Raw genomic sequence first — 19,701 nt, forward strand, 5'->3', positions numbered from 1 at the left:
CTCTTTTCTTTGCTTCAATCCATGATAGTAGTTAACATTTATATCTCATCATAGCCTCACAACCACCCTGGGAAGTGGATGATGTTATTATCCCCCATTTTACAGATGAGAATATTATTGCAAAGAGAGACTGGCCTAGGAAATATCTATGATCATCTATGAACTTGGGTTTATCGCTTTATTCACTGGTACTTATCACTACAACAAATCCATTGGTTTATTCTAACTATATCCTTATAGGAAAATCTTGAAGTCAGAACAATTTTCTATAGACTTTAATTTAGAAAAACTGGCAAAAAAATTATATGGTATATTTTGTACTCTATTAAAATAAGGAAGTCTTACCACTGCTAATAATTAATAACAGTATTATTTCTTTATGTAATTCAAGAATTCTTTCAATTTCTTAAAAACCAAAGGCCCCTTGAATTATGTTCATGTCCTTAATAATATCACACTTTTCTTATCATTTGTTTCTTTGTTTTGTCATTAAATAGGTAGTAGCATTGGTAGAATTGGTATACCACTGTTGATTAGTTCTCCCCACTTAGTTTTAGCAGAGCTCGAAATAACTTCACTGATTAAAATGTCAAAAATCCAGCTTACACACCAAGGAAACCTGGATAAATCTGCTCATTTTCCTTCCTGCCTCCTCAAAAATATGTTTCTTTAGTAAATCCAGGCTATGAATGACTTTATTTTATGGGATCAGTGGATCAAGGACTGATGAGGCACCTAACAATTTGGGACATGTCCTGGCCCTCTATCATAAAGTAATCCATACAAATCGAATTAATTAGACAAGACAGAGATAGGATTGGACCTGTGGCATGGGAAACCTGATGAAGAAAATGAGGCATTTGCTCTCTGTCTTCCTCAATTCCTCATCTGTAAAATGGGAATAATAATACTAACAACTATGTCCCAAGGTAATAATGAGAATAAAATGAGGGGCAGCTAGGTGGCGCAGTGGATAGAGCACCGGCCCTGGAGTCAGGAGGACCTGGGTTCAAGTCCAGCCTCAGACACTAAATAATTACCTAGCTCTGTGACCTTGGGCAAGCCACTTAACCCCATTGCCTTGCAAAAACCAAAAAATAGAATAAAATGAGCTAATATAGTTAAAGCATTTTGCACATCTAAATTCATTATATGAATAATTTCATGAATAATTATAATGAATGTAAAGCATATTGATAATCATATGAATAATTCATTGCATGAATGTAGCTGTTACTATTTATATTACTGTTACTAATGTAGATTGACATAACTTTGCAACTTAAAATCTAAGAGAATGCAGTTTCTTTCATTTTACCTTTCATAAATTATATTCTTGATACATAAGTAAAATTCATACTTATCCATTATATTGCTTATGATTATTGTAGAATAGCAGATAAAAGAGGATTGTTCCACTCTGTCTTTTGAATATTTAAGTTTTCCTTTCTATCAGCAAATCTAGTTAGTTTTCATTTCCCAAAATTGGGAACCATCAATGAAAATCTAGTGCAAAGCTCAATTTCTTTATTAAAATGCCAAATATCCAGCTTAAAGATCAAGGAAATCTGGACAAATAAGCTCTTTTTTTTTAGGTTTTTCTAGGTAATGGGGTTAAGTGGCTTGCCCAAGGCCACAGAGCTAGGTAATTATTAAGTGTCTGAGGCTAGACTTGAACCCAGGTCCTCCTGACTCCAGGGCCGGTGCTCTATCCACTGCGCCACCTAGCTGACCCCAACAAATAAGTTCTCAGGAACGTCTACATTTGAAAAAGAAAAAAATAAAACTTTATATTTTCTATAGTACTGGAATGAAATTGGACCCAGATTCTAATCCTAGAGAAGAGCGTAGGAAAAGGTATCTCATCTCCTCCCTTTTCTTGGAGAGGTAAGTGACCACAAATGCAGAACACTCAAATATATACAAACAATCAATGTCAGATAATTTGGCCTAATGATTTCGCTTTCCTAGAATAGGAACTTTGCTGCAAGTGGAGATACAGAAAGGGTGGGGTCACCAGGTGTGACCCAAACACTTTCCAGGGGGTTGAGTGAATATCATTGGTAACAACCCTTCCCTTATGTTCTGATGTAAAACAAAATGATTCAATGAAATTTTAAATTTTAAAAATAATTTTTTTACAAGTCTCCCATGGTTCTTATCTCTTTAAGGGAAAATAACCAACTGTACATTTTCTAAAAATATTTTCAACATTATCCAGATAACAGGATTTTTTTTTTTTTGCAAGAGTGGAACACTCAGTGAAATGTGGTGAGAGAGTGATGACTGTTCTTCTAGCGGTTGGTGAGACACATGGGAATCATCTATAGAGGCACATGTAGGAAAATCGTCCTGACAGCAAGTATGTTTTAACAGACCAGTCTTCTTATCAGCTAAAATGGAGTGTGAAAATTCTTTCACACTCAGCAACCCCCATGGAAAGTAATGAAAAGGAATGTTGCTAAAATGCTCAGTTTGCTATTAGACCAAGAGAAAGAGTTTGCTATGTTTTCTGTAAGAAGATCACAGTTTTATAAATTTCAAAGTACCAGCATAGTGCTTTGGCATATAATGAGAGTCTAATAAAGACTTTTTTCCTCCATTCATTCATTCATTTGAAATGACTGCTCCATTCTGCTGCTGAGGGGTCTCTTCCACTCACTCTACACTAATCTGGGAAGGATTCAATAAGAGGGTTGTCGCTGTTGAAATTAGGGTTAGTGTTGGTGTTGTTATTGTTGGTTGTGGTCTTACTATTCAGATAGTCAAAATTTTTCTCATATTGAACCAATGTCCCACAAATGGAGTTCAAAGTCTATGTTGCTTGTTCAAGTATATTCTCCCAGTTAGTGCTTAGAGAATGTTATGGTGGAAATAAGGTTGACCATATTCTCAATCACATGAAGCAGCTCTTAGCAACTAAAAGTGCTTCCTGGTGGACATCTAAAGAACCTGTGTTGTCTTAAATTTGTTATAACGTGGTATGATTGTTGTCCTCATCATTAATAATATTGTCATTTTCTATGATAGCCCTCAAAATGGGAAAAATAAGAAAATTTATTCTGGATCAGATCCACTATCTATTCTAGTTCAAATACAGATGGTTAAAAATAATCCCCAAATAAACCCCTTATTGACTTGTCTAAAAAAGTTTTAAATTTTTTTTAAAAAAAATTCATTTAGTTATCATACATTTTACAGCAGGAGCCCTATCTGTCTTGTGGGCTTGGCAAGATTTTTGAAATGTTCTTTTAAGTCTTATTAGCTAAGGCTGACACATCTTTTACACAGCTTCCTGGTGGCCTAAGTACAAAAGTCAACACAAGATGGTTTTAATATCTTTTAAGGAAAAAGCTTGCCTAGCCTACTCCACAATGTTCCCACCACATGTCTCCTGGGGCAGTGGGCTCCAGTTGCTGACTATTCTTTAAAGTGTCATCTGATACTTCAATGAATCCATAGTGATCTATGTGAATTGAATCCCCCCCTAAGAGAAGGACTTCAACCAAACCATGTCTTCTCACTCAGAGCAACAGTTGAGATCATAGGATCATAAATCTCAGGTCAGAAGAGGCCTTAGAAAGCAACCAAGCTCAATTCTCTTATGCAGATGAGAAAGCCAAGGCACAGTGAAGTTAAGTCATGTTCCCCTCACTGGTAAATACACAAGTCTGTTGACTCCAGAGCCCACCCATTCACTATGCCACATTGCCCCTCAAGTCTTCATCGTTTTAGTCTAGATTTCATGGTAAATTCTCAGTTCTATTAGATTTCATGATTAATTCTTCATTCTATCAACCTAGTTGAATTTTTCTGGAGGTTTTTCTGGACTCTCTTCAAAATGCCTTTTATTAGTCATATGAACCCAAGCTTCTGAAAACAGTCAAGGTACAAGTGAATATGGGTTTCCCCATAAGGTTGCAAAAATATGAATTCTAACCAAATGCATTTCTGCTATTCTATGACAATATTTTTAATTTAAAAATTCCACATTCATTCTTAAATAACAGAAATTGCCAGAAAAACCTCCAAGTCAAAAAAAGATCTGAGTTCAAGTAGGACACAAACTGGTTATGTGGCCTAATGTACTAATCAATGCCTTGGCAGTACTCATTTTCAGATCATTATTTTCAGAGAAAGTTCTGGTATGCATCAATAGGCATGTTTCCCTTTCAAAGGGGAAACTCCTAACTCTATCCTTATTCCTGGAGAACATCAATATCTCTTGATTCTAAATGTGGAAAGGTAGTGTAGAAAAATGTGTCAAATCAATTTTAGAAGCCTATGCCTTCTTGATTCTGACCACACTGTAAAAGGATGTGAAGAAATTGGGAGAGAGTTTAGAAAAGGATAGGCAGGTACAGGTGAACCAGTGATAAAAGACCAAATAGCATTTTGCATTATCTGGGAAAGGAAAAATTATGGTGAATGGGGCAGGTTCTTTCCAAAGTCAGGGATTAGCCACATCAAAGAAGAATCAATGAAGAGATACATTTCAAAAAATAGGAAATAGATTGAAAATAAGAGTGGTGGTGATAGATATAATGTCAGTTAGAATAAACTAAGGAAGTCAGTAGAGATCTTATCCCTAGAGAAGATTTAAATTTGTAATAACATGATTGTGATGACCATTGTCCTCATCATGAAAAGTATTGTCATTTTCTATTACAGCCCACAAAATGGAAAATAAGAAAATTTATTCTAGATCAGATTCACTATCTATCCATTGGGAGGCACTAGTTCCAATACACATGGTTAGAAATAGTCCCTAAAAGATGGATGGCTTATTCATATAATAGCTACCAAACAAGTCATATGATTTCTTGAAATCCCTTCCAGGGCCACTTAGCTAATTAATAAGTGTTTAAGATAGGAATGAGCTCAGATATTCCTGACTGAACATCCAGTAACACTTCCTAAGTTGCAAAGAAAGTGCCCCCCCCCCCCAATTAGAAGAGAGAATTTTCTTACCGGGGAATTGCCCGTATCAATGAATTCACAAATCCTATACTTATCCTGGTCTCTTTTAGGAACAGAATTCCATGATTTAAAACAGATATTTTAGAAAATCTTTCATGAATTATGGCTGTAAACAATATAGCAACTGAGGCAGAAGCCCCCTTACCCACAATAATAAAGCATCTGCTACTTGATTTATCTAGCTAATTCTCTCCCATTAGACTGTGCAGTCCTCAAGAATGTATTTTTTGAGTATCTCCAGTTCAGTGACAGACACATTGTAGGAATTTAATAAATGCTACCTGATAGACTGGATATTTGTCTAATAGTCTATTTTCACATAATTTTCTAATATACTTTACAAGAGAATTTTTTTTCCATCTGCATATAAAGATTTTATCTGTTTTATCTTAACATAAGAATAGGGGGGGGGGGGTGATGGAGATGATCCTAGCTGAATTCTCTGACTCATTACTATAAGGCTGACAGACACACTGTCCAATTCTTGAAGACCATCTTTAACTTAGAACAAGTTGGTTTTCTCCCACAAAAAGTAAGAATTTCTTTGAGCATTCAGTGCTCTGAAGATTGTTTCATTTGTTTTCATGTGGTTCAAAAGCAGCTTGGAGAGAAACCTATCAATGCTGGCAAATAACTTCAGTTTGGGTTTCTCCTCATTCAAAAATGACTCATCTAAGGTCCCTGTCAGCTTTGATCCTCTGATGCAATGCATTTTCACAATACTACCCTTACTAACAGTGGTTGAGAATTAGGCTGCCTATAATTGCAAAGTGAAAAGAATGGCTAGAAGGGGAAGTTATAACAGAAATGCAAGTCAGCAAATGGCATCTTCAGGTAAGAATCATTTTGTCTTCTCTCTGAACTTCTGTTTTGTTAATTTCTTTAAGCTTTGACTTTATTTTTTAAAAATTATTAAAGATTTGATCATTTTAATGGTACAAATTTAAGATGTTGTATGTTTTCCCCTAAATTTACAATAATACATAAAATCACAATTTCTCTATTTTTAGATGATGTAGAAAATAATTTCCTTGATAAATATACCTAGTGATGAGTATAGGCCCCCCATAGATGTCCAAAAATGCAAAATAAACCAGTTTTAACCATAGTACTATTTATATAAGTAAGCACTGAGTAAGCATGGTCATTCTCTGTAAAAAAAAAAAAAACTACAACTCTATAACTTGCTCTTTTATAATTTGCAAGAAGGCAATTATAAAAAGAGTACAGGATATACCCAATTAAGATAATTACTAGTTAATTGAACACAGTTAGTCATGCAATAAAAATTTCATTAGATTTGAAAATGAATCTGGATATCTTTAGAACTTTGTTTCTATCCTCATAAGCAAAATCTATTTTGGAGAGCAACAGACTACTAATTTTAGAACTGAAAACATTAATTTGAAATCATCCAAGAATTGAATGAATATAATTGGAAATAATCTTTCAAAAAAATCAAAATTTTTAACAGATTTACTACACCAATGTCAGATTTCCTAACAACATTTAATTATCCCATGCTTTATCAAAATTTCAATAAAACAAGGTCAAATCAAAAGTGATGGCAAAGTAATAATATTGAATAGAAAAATATTTGGTGATGAGTTTTTAAAAGGACTTAAAAAGTTCTGAGCTTTCAAAATTTAATATTCATTTAGTGGTATAAAATTGCTTATTTTTATAATTCCTATCTATTTTATACTTACTGTGCAAATGCAATTGAAACTCTCAATAAATTTCATTCAAACCAAAATGCTTGTCAGGATCAGATATGAGGATCCAGATTTCTAAAAGTACACCCAGCCCTGGAAAATTCAGACACTTTAGAAGTCAATCAAAGCCCTTCAAGGATAGGGAGAAGTTTCTATAGGCCACCATCTAAAATATACTTTTAAGGCCATCAGCTGAACCAAAAAACATCTCAGAAGATGTTAAAGATATTTAGAGTATTCTAGGGGTGGCTAGGTGACATAGTGGATAGAGCACAGCCCTGGAGTCAGGAGTACCTGAGTTCAAATCTGGCTTCAGACACTTAATAATTGCCTTGCTGTGTGGCCTTGGGCAAACCACTTAATCCCATTGCTTTGCAAAAAAAAAACCTTAAAAAAAAAGACAGTATTCTAAATTAACATATATGAAAAATAAAAAAAATTAAAGAGGAAGAGAAAAGAGTGAGGGAAAAAGTAAAGGATGGAGGAAAGGAGGAAGGAATAAAGGAAAGCAGGAAGAAAATGAAAAATGAGGAAGAGGAGGAGGAAGGAGAAGGAGAGGAGAAAGAGGAAGAGAAAGAAGGAGGAAAATGAGAAGGAAGGAGAAGGAGGAGGAGGAGGAGAAAGAGGAGGAGGAGAAGGCCAAGAAGAAGATGGAGAAGACAAAGGAGGAGGAGGAAGAGAGGAAGAAGTAGGGGAAAAAGAAAAGGGGGGGGAGAAGGGGAAGAAGAAGGGGAAGAAGAAGGCACCTTCAACCTCATCTTTCTGTTCTCATAACTTGAACACATCCTTAACACACTCCTTTTCACCAACCCTCAAGCCTTTTGTAAAACCGATTGTTTTTCAACTAGGTCCTACCATTGACTTTATTCAAGAATTGATTGAATCATGATTTCTAGTCTTGTTGCCCCGACAGATAGAGAAGATAGTAGGTGAAATGGGGGGGGGGGGGTTCCAGGAATGGATGGCTTCCTAAATAATGGTCAGCAAGCCAAAAAGAATGTACTCACTTTGCCTGAAGACTGAATGCCTTTGATCATTGCCAAACAAACCAAGACCCAAGCAGACAGTAAGCAGATTGTCATCTTCCAGTTGAGGCCCCCACTTTCTGAGATGGAGTCAGAAATATTCAAGGCTTCTCTATACCAATAATAGGTGGTGGCAGAACTCTTTTCACATTCTGGCTCCACAACTGAAGGAGGAAAAAAAAAGAAGGTAAAGAAAATGATTTCATATGTGAAAACTGTGGTAATTACATTAGAAATGGTCAAAGAGAATTTCTCCGCAAAGTATTTCTTACTTTTTGATAGAATTCAATTACTGTTTTCATGGGATGGAAATTCAGTATGAGAAAATTTTTTCAATCTATAGCTATCGGGAAGGGGCTGGAGCATTTCTTAAATACTATCTGTTAGGTACTGTTCTAAATATTTTACAAGTATCATCCCTTTGACTCTGAGAGGTAAGAGCTGTTATTATCCTCATTCTACAAGATGAGGAAACTGCAGCAGACAGACATTAAGCGAATTGTCCTGAGTCACACAACTAACAAATGTCCATCTGAATCTGAATCAGATATTCCTCACGCTAGGCTCTAACCACTAAACCATCTGCATACTCTAAAAATTCATTATATATTGCATAATATATAATAAAATATTTAAGAAGATATAAATAAACATACATTAATACAAATAAATTCAATGTAAATTACATCCATGACCAGCATTTTAAAAGGCAGGAAAAAAAAAAGCAAGATGTTCCCTTTATTTTTCTATTATATGAAAAAGAGAAAAGATTTAAAGTCAAAGACAACTTTGCTTTCATATTGCAACTTTTTTGACCTCATGTCTAAATGGCCATGCTAATCCCACCAAACTTGATAAAGATCAGGAAATGCATTACAGTATTTCTTTTGTTTGTTGATTTTAAGATTTGCCTTTCTCTGTCTAACCAATTCAATCATCATTTGGAAAGGTCTTGTTAGGTTCAAAGTCCATTCAGATTATTTTTTCTGGGTGTTAAATTTATTAGTAAATTTAATTTGCAATTTTGAGCTCACCCTAAGGAAAAAACTAAGGAGCAGAGAAAAATGGCAGAGGGATATTTTACAGAGCCAGAGAAATCTTTCCAGGATTAAAAAAGAATTGACAACAATATTAACATGAATAATCTATAAAGTGGACAACCTGTGTATTTCATACAACCTAAAAAGGGGGACTAAAAGATAAATTAGTTTAATAAACAAGTCTTCATTGGCACCATCTTTCAGCCACTAATTTATGCCAAATACCACTCTCAAAGAACCTGAGGTCCATTTACTACTAAAAATATTCAAGACAGTTCATGATACTCTATCACCAAAATAATTTTTAAAGCAGGATTATAAAGATTCTTTTAAGATAATTCCCTGAAAATTTTAGGACCCAAAAACTGGATTTTGGAGCTCAACTCACAGTCCTCTGTAGTAGGTGCCCAAGATAAGTTGAAGGAGGCATCTATCAGCTATAAAATTTTGGTCTTTTGAAGCTAGGTTCAAATACTTAGACACTCACTACATTTTGTGATGCTGAATAAATAACTTGACTGTGTACCTCGGTTATATCATTAATAAAATGAGCGTGTTGGACATGGATTCTGCTAAAAAGTTCCCTTCTCTCTGGTCCCTTTTCTAGTTTCTTGAGGATAGAGTCTCTTTTACTTCCTTTTATTTGTGTTCCCAGCAATTAAGGCACTGTTGGATATATATATAGAAAAACTTAATAAATGCTCTATTTATCTATCTATGGTTCATTCTAACAGCAAATCTATAATTCTAATTAATGATGTACAATTTGACCATGTATCCATGAGGCACATATATAGTAGAAGTTGTTCATAATATCATCCTGGGGACAAACTTAGATATTCTTATGAGAAATATGAAGATTTCATTATGACCATAAAATCATATTACAATCTCTGCCTCCAGGAGATAATTCAGAACAGAAACAATATTTTCTATTTTGAAGCTTCTGAGGGTTCCTAATGTTACTTTTCTAGGTGTAAATATTTTCTCTAGCAAATTTACAGAAATGATCCAATTCTGTACAAGAAAAATCATTACAATAAAACTGTAGCAGAAAATCAATTTATCTAAATATCTGGTATTTGTTACTGTCATGACAAAATACCTGGATATTTGGCAGGTTTTTTTTTTTCCTCCTGGATTAAGGGGAGAACTTTACTAATAAAGGTAGTTAAATTATTGGAATAAGCAAAATATTACACCCACTTTGTGCTAATGCCAAAACAAACTACCTAGAGAAATGAGGCAATTTATTATATTACTTGGCCTAAAAACATTTTTCCTCAATGACATGTTATTTTGGCTAAATTACCTAATTAATTTCATCATTCTGCTTATACAGAGAAATATTTTTTTAAAAAAACTAAGTATTTTTTAAAAGTAATCTTGGGAAAAAATCTTAGATTCCCTTTCAAGACAAGAGATGGTATGCATCCTAAGCACACATGAATTAATTAAACACTATTTCTGAATAACTTGAAAGTTAAATCTACATCACAAAGGTGAAATGGTGGGAGACCAACTGTCCAGTGAATTCAATTCTGCTGGTCAATCTGGCTTTCCATCTGATTTCTCTCAGAAAATTCATACAAAAAGCAGGCCTTCCCCCCTCCCCCCACCATCCCTCATTCTATGACCAGGACCTAAAAAGAAACTGGAGAAAACTAAAGTAATTTGAAGTCCTGGAAACAAAATAAATATTTTGTAGCTTCCTCAAGTTTTCATAAGAATGTACATTTGGGTCAAGGGAAGGAGACAAAGAAGAAAGCTAAGGATCACAACCTCTTCAAGTAGTGGTTAAAAAGCACAATAACAGACCATGTTGGGAAGTCCCAAAAAAGAATGTGGAGAACTGGTAAAATAGGCCTCCAGAAAGAAAGTAGTTGAAAAAATGCATCTCCCCTCTTTGCAAAGGGAACTATGCCAGTAGAATATTACATTTACTGTCACACATGATTGGCTCTGCTTCCCCCTCCTCCTTTCTTTTTTAATCCTTCTTTCAAGGGATAGCTCATTCAATAGGAAAGGGGGAAGAAATATATTCAGAAATAAAAGTGTTACAAAAATAAGGTTTCAATAAAATCAAGATTTTTTTCATCATCATCATTTTTTCCCACAATTTTGTCTCAATGATTTTCCCTTTGGATTGTTATCTAGGAGTATTAGTTAAAAGAAGAATTTTTGGTGAGGTTTTCTTTTGGGGGAGGATTGTAGTAAGTAGGGCTAGGATATGGTTAGTTATAATATTTTTTAAAAGTATAATGCAGCTTAGCCCTGATTATCTTAATATAGAAAGTTTAAATTCATTAAGCAGCAAAACAAATACATTTATATTTCTTACAAGCATGAGAAGTATTTTTCACCAGAGGGCACTGATCCCATGGAAGAGGCTGCTGAAAAGACTGTGAAAAATAGAACAAGCTCCAGCCAATGATAACATTGTAGTAGAGGGCCACAAAGAAACATACCTATAGGAGAAAATAATCCCATTAATATTTCATACACTTTCAGACTTCATAGCTTTGAATGAGCTGGTTTTGCTAATCTCCATTTTCTCTCTCTCTCTCTCTCTCTCTCTCTCTCTCTCTCTCTCTCTCTCTCTCTCTCTCCCTCCCTCCCTCCCTCCCTCCCTTTTAAAATTCTCCATTACAAAGAATTGGGCAAAGGAAGTGGTAGAAGATATATTTAGAAATGAAACGAAGAGATATAAAAACAAAGAGATACATAACAGTAAAGTTATCTAAAACTACTGCATGTGATGCCTTCAAATTAATTTTTTTAAATGTTAAAAATGTTTTCTATATGACTAAACTTCTTTCCAATAGCCTTCCTTTTGCCCGTGATTATTTGGAACATTAGCACATATGCTATTTATTAAAAAAGAAAAAAGTTACTCTTAGCTTTAAAATCAGCATCTTTTTTTCTCTTTTCTGGTAGAAGATTAAAGATTAAATGAAAAGTAAGATTAGATGAAAAGGCATGCATCACTTACTACACAACTTGCAAATCCAATCCCTCCTAGTTTAGGGCTGATGTAATTCCACACCCCAATACTTCCTCTTCTGATTCTTTGCCCAACAGCAAGTTCAAGGAAAAAAAGTGGGATGCCTATGATCAGCAGCAATATTAAATATGGCATAAGATAGGCACCTAGAGAGAGACACACAAATAAGGCAAAATAGTCAAGTTGACATTTCTGGTAAAAACCAGTATATGCTGAATATTTCAGATTGATAGAAAGATTATTCCAAATCCCTAACAAGTCTGAAATTTGGAATATAGAATTCTCAGTTTCAAAGACCAAAAAAAAGCAAATTAATTGCTAAAAAAAAGCAGTTCTTGTGAAAAAGTCATGAATTAGCATCAACAATATGAATTTGCTAGAGTCCTTAAAACTTGCTTCTTTCCTCAAGTAGGTCAAAGCTTTCCCTTTGTAATCCTCTTTAAATACTTACATTTATTCGTGGAATATACAAATGTAAAATTCATTCTACTCTCTTTTAAAGGACCATGAATTACAGACCATTAAAGATTAATGAACACAATTTAATTGATTTTTCAAGTATAAATTCTGACAAATTTTCACCAATAGAATCTAGAAAGAAAGGAGAATTTGAACTGAGAATACATGAACCTTCCTATGGGTACAGAACATTACATGGGATGGTCAAACTGGGGACAAAACTTACTAGTACCAATGGCTGTTAGGGTGTACTCTTACAGAAATAAATTAATAATAACTAACATTCATATAGTGCTTTTAAGTTCTAATGTCAAATTAGATTTTATATATATTTGCATATTTGCTGTTGTCCTTTGTTTTGGAAGAGGACACTGACTTCTGGGAGGTGATGCCATTATATGCAAGTGAACTGGATTTAAGTAAGGCAGAGATGTGCCAAATCACCAGCCTCACTTTCTCCTGTAGTCATCTGGGTCCAGTGGCCAGATGTGGATTAGGAGGACTGGAAAGGGTCCTGGATTTAGTGAGAGGCCTTTTTTTATTTTAAACTAAGATTTTTTGATAGGTCTCAGTTTGATTGAATCAACACCCTTCGGAGACCTAGTCTAAATAAGAAAGAAAAGAAGCAAAGAATAAGCCTCTTTTACATACATAAAAAAAAGTCAATCTGGAAAGGGAAGACCCTCAGGGTTTCTTGTCACAATAGAAACAATTGCTATTGACATTCACTGAGTCAATCCAGGACCCAAACAAAGACCAAGAAGGGCTTAGTTTAGGACCTATTATGGTCAATCAATAAGAGAGAGAGAGAGAGAGAGAGAGAATAATAGTATGATCTAGGGCCAATTTATGTGTGCATACAAATGAATGCATGGGTGTACATGCATAGATATATAATTACCTGTATATATGGATGAGTGCATTAATCTCCTATAAATATATACACAATCAAATGAGATTGCATTTAAACACATAGTCAAACTGGATTACATACACATGTAATCAAATGGTGTTTTTTGAATCCTCAGAGTCCTCTGCCAGTCTAGTTGACACCTATAATCATGTCCTTAGAATAATTTTGAAATGACATAATAAAATGTAAAGTATTACAAAGGAAACCAATTCTATAAAACTACTAAAAAATGAATTCATCGACCTCCAGTTCAGAGCACCCATCATACCCAGTTTCTAATCGTTTAATTTATCCACAAGTAGTAAGTACTTAAATAAAGATAGCTGAATCAGAAGTGACCTACTTCCAATCAGGAGAGAGATCAGGTCAAATTCTACTTTCAATACTTACTAGCTCTGTAATTATGACAAGGTTACTTTAGTGCTATAAACTTCAGTTTTCTTATTTGGAAAATGGGGATAATTATATCTATGGTAGCAACCTCCCAGGTTTTGTGTGAAGCTCAAATGAGATTCTGCATCAAACTGCAAAAATACTGCAAAACTGAAAGGGCTAGAAATGTCAATTGAAAAAAAATGTGACTTTATGGGTAGAAAGCCAAGGTCAGTGTCAGAAAGACCCTCACTTCAAGTTCTGCCTCTGACACACTGGCAAGGCGCAAGCCACTAACTCTCAATGTTCCCAGATATTATAAATTAAAAAGAATATGACTGGTCCAATCTGAATGTCAATGAATAAATAAACATCTATCATCATCATCATCAACACTTAGGTCCCAGAACAATAAACAATGTTGGACACAATGTATGTTATATGTCTCTCTTGTTGGACAAAATAACCACAATGATGACAATGGAAAAAACAAAACAACAGAAATTCAGAATACTTTGAAATTATGAATAATCAAGTTTGGCTCCAAAGAGCTATTAGTGGAGGACTATGGGAATGGGACATTTAATATGGCAGACTTCTTTTTTGCATTGTTTAGTTGTATTCTCCCTCTTTCGGTGTTTTTTAAGAGATACTTCACTGAGAGGGAAGGATAGTAATATGATGGGAAATCTAAGACATGTAAATAAATACTTTGCGATTCACTAGGAAACTTTGAAGCAGGTGTGAAAATACTTTTAGATACTTGGGAAACTTTTCTAATTTAACATGCACACTGGATATCATCAAAATTCTCTCAACAGTCCTAAGAGGATGATAACTGGTCTAAAAAAAAATTTTCAAGTTGGAGGTTGGCACCTTAGATATAATTATATATGTATTTTTAAGAAGAGGAAACAAATTTATCCTTGAGTGAGTTTCCCTTAATTATAAAATTAGGTGTCAAAGTTGATATTTGAACTCGTTTCTCCTAACAATATCAATAGTTTCTCCTGACAATATCAATAAAACATTCACTATAAAAGAATTTATTTTCACAAGGAGTGACCTGTTTTCCAGTAGCTTGGCAAAATGGGTAGAGTATCAGCCTAGGAATCATGAAAGTTGAAGTTTAAGTCCCTTCTCTGATACTCTACTACCTGGGTGGCCTTGGACAAGTAACTTTAATTAAATGTCTTAAGCAATTCTGTAAGATTCAAATTCTAAGACATACAAGAGGTTCAAAACTACTCCAAAGGAAGGCAATTCCACCATAATGATAGCAAAATCTGCAAACATTTGTTATAAATATGATGTGACTATTCCCTTACTTTTTTTGTATTTAGAACTCTTAACCCCCAAAATTGGATCATGATAGGTACTTAATAACTGACTGATTATTCCAATACTTGAAACTACAGTCAAATTATTCAAGTAATATTTAACTCAATTCAATTAAGATTTCAAAGTCATAGAAGGGGTGAGCCACTGAACTACATGTGTTGAATAAACTTTAGTTGTTGGATTAATATTTATTCACTAAGGTTATGGTCTGGATATTTTGAGTGCCTTCCATATGAAGTGTCCAAAATCATGAAGGGCCTTTATTAAAAGATTATAGCAGAACCAAGCACTCAAGAGATCAATTATCAAAGCCACTCACTCATAATTAAGGTAGTGGAAAGAACAATGGATTTAGAGTCAGAATCAGAGATTGTGAGTTCAAATCTCAGTCCTATCATCTGTGACTACTTGAATGACTTTGTTGAAGTAATTTATCCTCTCTGGACTCCAGTTTCTTCATCTAAAAATGAGATATTTAGGTGTCTTTCTAAGGTTCTTTCTGATGCTAAATCTATGATACTGTGAGCTAATAATAATAAGGAAGAAATGTAGAAGGGAGTTCTGGATATAGAGGCATATTAGGTCAAGTCGATAAAAATTGAAGGATTGAGACCATTCACTAAAACAAGTGCTGAACTTAGAGAAAGGAAGATGAGAATTAGAAACCTGTCTCAAATATTTACTAGCTATGTTATCCTGGACATGTTAATTAGGCATTGGGGGGGGCAACAAGAGAAGAGACTGTATTGATGCAGGTAATTCTCACATTGGGAGTTTTCCATTGTTTCACGTAGATATATTGTTTATGTCAAATCTGTTAAATCCAAGTTCGATTAAGTTAGACAGAGCTCTAGCCCACAAGAAAGTAAATTTACAGATCTGTTGTAAACTCATAAATAACATTACACTGATATACAAAAAGAATATCCTCTCTGGCCCTATTCCTCAATATACTCTCACCACAGAGAGAGATTTCATTCAGTTGGGTTGATTTCCAGATACGTAACATGATAATAGAATGAAAAATTTGAAGTCAGAAAGACTCAAATTCAAATCCTGCTTTATATATTTAATAACTATAATGACAATGGACAAAGTCACAACCTCCCGTAGGCTCAATTTTTCCATATGTAAAATGGGAATAATAATAAAATAATATCACCTACTCTTAGGGTTTTCATGACAATCCAATGAATTAAAAAAAGGTTTTCACTCTGCAAAAACTCTATAAAAATATTAACTATTATACATTATCCACTATCTCTAGTTTTATGTTCCATTGGTGCTATGTCAATTCACAATTAACAATGCACTGATAAACAGAGAAGAATATCTTCTCTGATCCTATTTCCCAATTTGCCCTCAATAGAGACTTCAGCTCTAAAAAAATGACTGAATGGAAAAGCCTGGAAAACCTCAACTATGATGGATTTAGGGACAATTCTAGAGGACCTGTGATGGAGAATACCATCAGTATCCAGAGAGGATGCTAGGGAACCTGAATGCTTACCAAGGTGTATTAGTATCACTTTCTGAAACTTGTTTTATTGTGTTTTTTTCCTTTTTCTCATGTTCCCCCCTCCTTTGGTTCTATTTCTTCTTTCCCATCATGACTGATGTGGAGGTACATTAAAAATGATTGTACGTTTATAATCTGTGTCAGATTGTTTGCTATTATAGAGAAGGAAAAGGGAAGGGAGGGACATGGAAAAATGTGGAACTCAAAAGCTTACAAAAAAGATGAATGTTGCAAACTATCCTTGCATGTAATTAAAAAAAAAAATAACATTCAAAAACTAAAAGGACTAAATGACCATTATAGCTATCTACTAGAAAAGTTTCAGAAAGAGTCTTAGTGACAGTTGCTTTTCTACAGAGAAATTAGTCAGGGGAGTTCATAGATCTAAATCTAAAATTGCTTGGGAACCAAAGAGCAAAGAAGTGGCACTCTCAAATAAAGGAGATTCTCTTTCCTCTGGTACACTCAGGATTCCAGTCTTTGATTGGCAAGTAGATTCCCCAACTACATGTGAATGTTCCATAGTCTTAATATAATGCTTATTTACAAACTAAAATAAAAAAAAAATTCCCATCCTTTTCTTATGGAGACAACTATATCAATGTCCATTTGTGACTCATGAAGAAACCCTAAAGTCAGATAGACTTACCTCCTCCATTCTTCTGACACAGGTATGGGAATCTCCACACGTTCCCTAAACCAACAGAAAATCCAACCTGTGCCAAGATATACTGCAGCTTGCTGTTCCAAGCTGGCCTTTCACAGTCCCCATCGGAGCCTTTTTCAACGCCAATGTCTTTTTCTTCGGGATCATCCACAATCAGTTCACTCTTCTTAAAGGCGTCATCAGCAGAATCTTCATTGGAAAGGAGATCTTTGACGGATTCGATGACATCATCATCTAATTCTCTTTTTACCACCTTACTATTTTTAGGCATTGGAAAATGTGGGTGAGTGGCTTAAGGCAGGGAGACTCAAAAAAATGTCACTTAATATGAAGAAAAAACTGAAGAAACTTTTCAAACAATTCACGATGAATAAATCTGGAGGCTTCTGGATCTATATGTTCAAGGTCCCATGTACACCTATAAAATGTTAGAATAAAAAATATTAAATAGTTACTTGTTATGGTTGACCTTTCTTGCATTTCTTTCTGAACTCGAGACTGTTTAATTCAGTATAAAGAATAACATTTTTAATCCTGTAGAAAAGTGAGGGGGGGGGAATTGGAGTTCTTCCCGTATTTAAATTAATTTTACTGTATTTAGAAATGAAAAACATATTCTTAACTTGCAGAGTCATATAAAAGCAGTCAGATATTTTATAAATGTTTCATTTTGAGCTTCAGAACAACTCTAAGAAGATGCTAATCTTATCTTCATTTGACAGGTGAGGAAACTGGGGCAAACAAAAGTTGACGTGACTAGCACAGGGTCACACAGTCACAGCAAGTGAATGAGGTTGTATTTAAACTGCCGCCTTCCTAACTCCAAGCCAGTCCAGTGCTCTAGCTACCTAGCTATCTCCAGGTCATACATTGCCAAGGTGGCATCAAGTTGGCAAGAATAATTTGATAAGACAGAAAGCTACCTAATGACAGGCTTTCTTCTACTGTATACCATTCTATGGATGAATGAGTTCCTACCTGGCCAATATACACTACTTTCTGCACCAATGTAGTTAAACTATCCTCAAAATACTTTGCTTTTTCTTCACAGTGATTTTTGTTCCTTCTCACTCGACTGAATGAGTCATAAAGAATTCATTTAAGCTAGCATTTTTTTTTTCATATCTAGGCATGAATTCTATTCCTGGAGTCAAGGCAACTTGATTCAAAATTCTGCCTCAGACACTAGTTGTATGTACAAGTCAGAATATCTTTGTTTCCTCAACTGAAAAAAATGAGGAGGTTGGAGCCAATGGCCCATCAGCCTCCACTATCCTTTCAAACTTGAACTCTATGATCTTATGACTTATTGTAACAAGGATAACTTTTGTTGTCATGATTTTCACAAATTTGAGAATCCTAGAATTTGTGCATATGTATAAATATGTATAAATATATATATAGCTAAAGAACTAGCTTTATATTATGATGCAGCATAATATGAGATAAAATTGTAAGTTCACTTAAAACACAAAAACAAACAAAATTTATTAAGATTCCACTATCAGTTATTGGATCTGTCTCTCTTTTTTTTTTTTTAACATTAAAGTTAACCCTCTCATTCACATGGACCTTAAGGTCCCCTTTGTCTTAGGTTCCATTACATACAAATCTATAGGGTGTGTCTTTATAGACAGTTACAGTAATTGAGGCTTTAACAAACAGGATTAAGACCAGAAAATGAATGTTTTCCTTGGAAGCAGTTCCCTTGAAAAGCATCTAATTATTCCAGTGAGGCAGTCATCATTCAAAAGGCCCAGTAAATCTAACTTTTGAAACTTCCTTTAGCCCCAATTTAAATGCAACAAGTCAAATCTTGTTTTTCAATTACTTAGCATCTGACACAAAATATCCTGTACAAAGTGTTATGGTGGGTGTAATAGTGCCAAATATAGCATTATATGGGCTTAATCATAGAGCCACATATTTAAAATTGGTCACCTGTCTAACTCAAATAGAAAAAAGGGGTAATTAATTCACACATAAGTCTTCCCAGGCCACATATTTTTATTTTAAAATATATTTTAATTATTTTATTAAATACAATTCAATTACATTTTTATCTGAGACAGGCTTCACTTGGGAATGTTGTGAGACATATGTTAAATAGCTCTTGTCTTGTGCAGTCCTTTTATTTACCAGATGAGGAACCTGAGACACACAGAGGGTTTCCCAAGGTAACAAGGGTTAAGCAAGCATGACCGTATGCCAACTATCCATTATTACAACATGGTGGACCACTCACTCTCATTCCTGAGACTTGCCTTCAAATGACTTTTGGCTATTAAAAAAAATCTAATCTAATCAAGCTGGAGACAGCATTGTACAAATGGAAAGAGTACTTAATTTCTAATTGGAAGTACATGGGGCATTCACTTCTAACTGTTTAGTTCCCTTGGGCAAGTCATTTAACTTCTGTTGGCCCAGCTGCCCTCCAAGATCCCAAGACCCCTTCCAACTCTTCTAGGTCATAGATTTTCTATGACAAAGATGAAAACATGCACCAAGGTGTTCCAAAAAGGTAAAGTATTTTGGTCAATGTCAAAAGAAGTGTATATCCATGTTCACAAGTTTCCAACACATATTTTTGTTTGGGAAAATAACCTCATTACTATATGGTAATACTATATATATAGGGCACAGGGGCAAGCAAATAAATAAGAAAA

General features: G+C 34.5%; 1 protein-coding gene across 2 annotated transcripts in view; it reads right to left on the bottom strand.

Moving 5' to 3' along the window:
• Positions 1-19,701, bottom strand: part of SLC6A15 (solute carrier family 6 member 15) — a 141,863-nt gene that overhangs the window by 17,432 nt on the left and 104,730 nt on the right. For both annotated transcript variants that reach the window (XM_074226530.1, XM_074226529.1), the window contains 4 exons: positions 17,018-17,453; positions 11,753-11,910; positions 11,102-11,228; positions 7,703-7,884 (listed from right to left, as the gene is read on the bottom strand). In XM_074226530.1, coding sequence (XP_074082631.1) covers positions 7,703-7,884; positions 11,102-11,228; positions 11,753-11,910; positions 17,018-17,306 — 756 coding nt within the window. In that variant the 5' untranslated portion in view covers positions 17,307-17,453. The remainder of the gene's footprint in view (positions 1-7,702; positions 7,885-11,101; positions 11,229-11,752; positions 11,911-17,017; positions 17,454-19,701) is intronic.

The sequence above is a fragment of the Macrotis lagotis genome, chromosome 2 (assembly GCF_037893015.1).
Source record: "Macrotis lagotis isolate mMagLag1 chromosome 2, bilby.v1.9.chrom.fasta, whole genome shotgun sequence".
Taxonomy (NCBI): domain Eukaryota; kingdom Metazoa; phylum Chordata; class Mammalia; order Peramelemorphia; family Peramelidae; genus Macrotis; species Macrotis lagotis.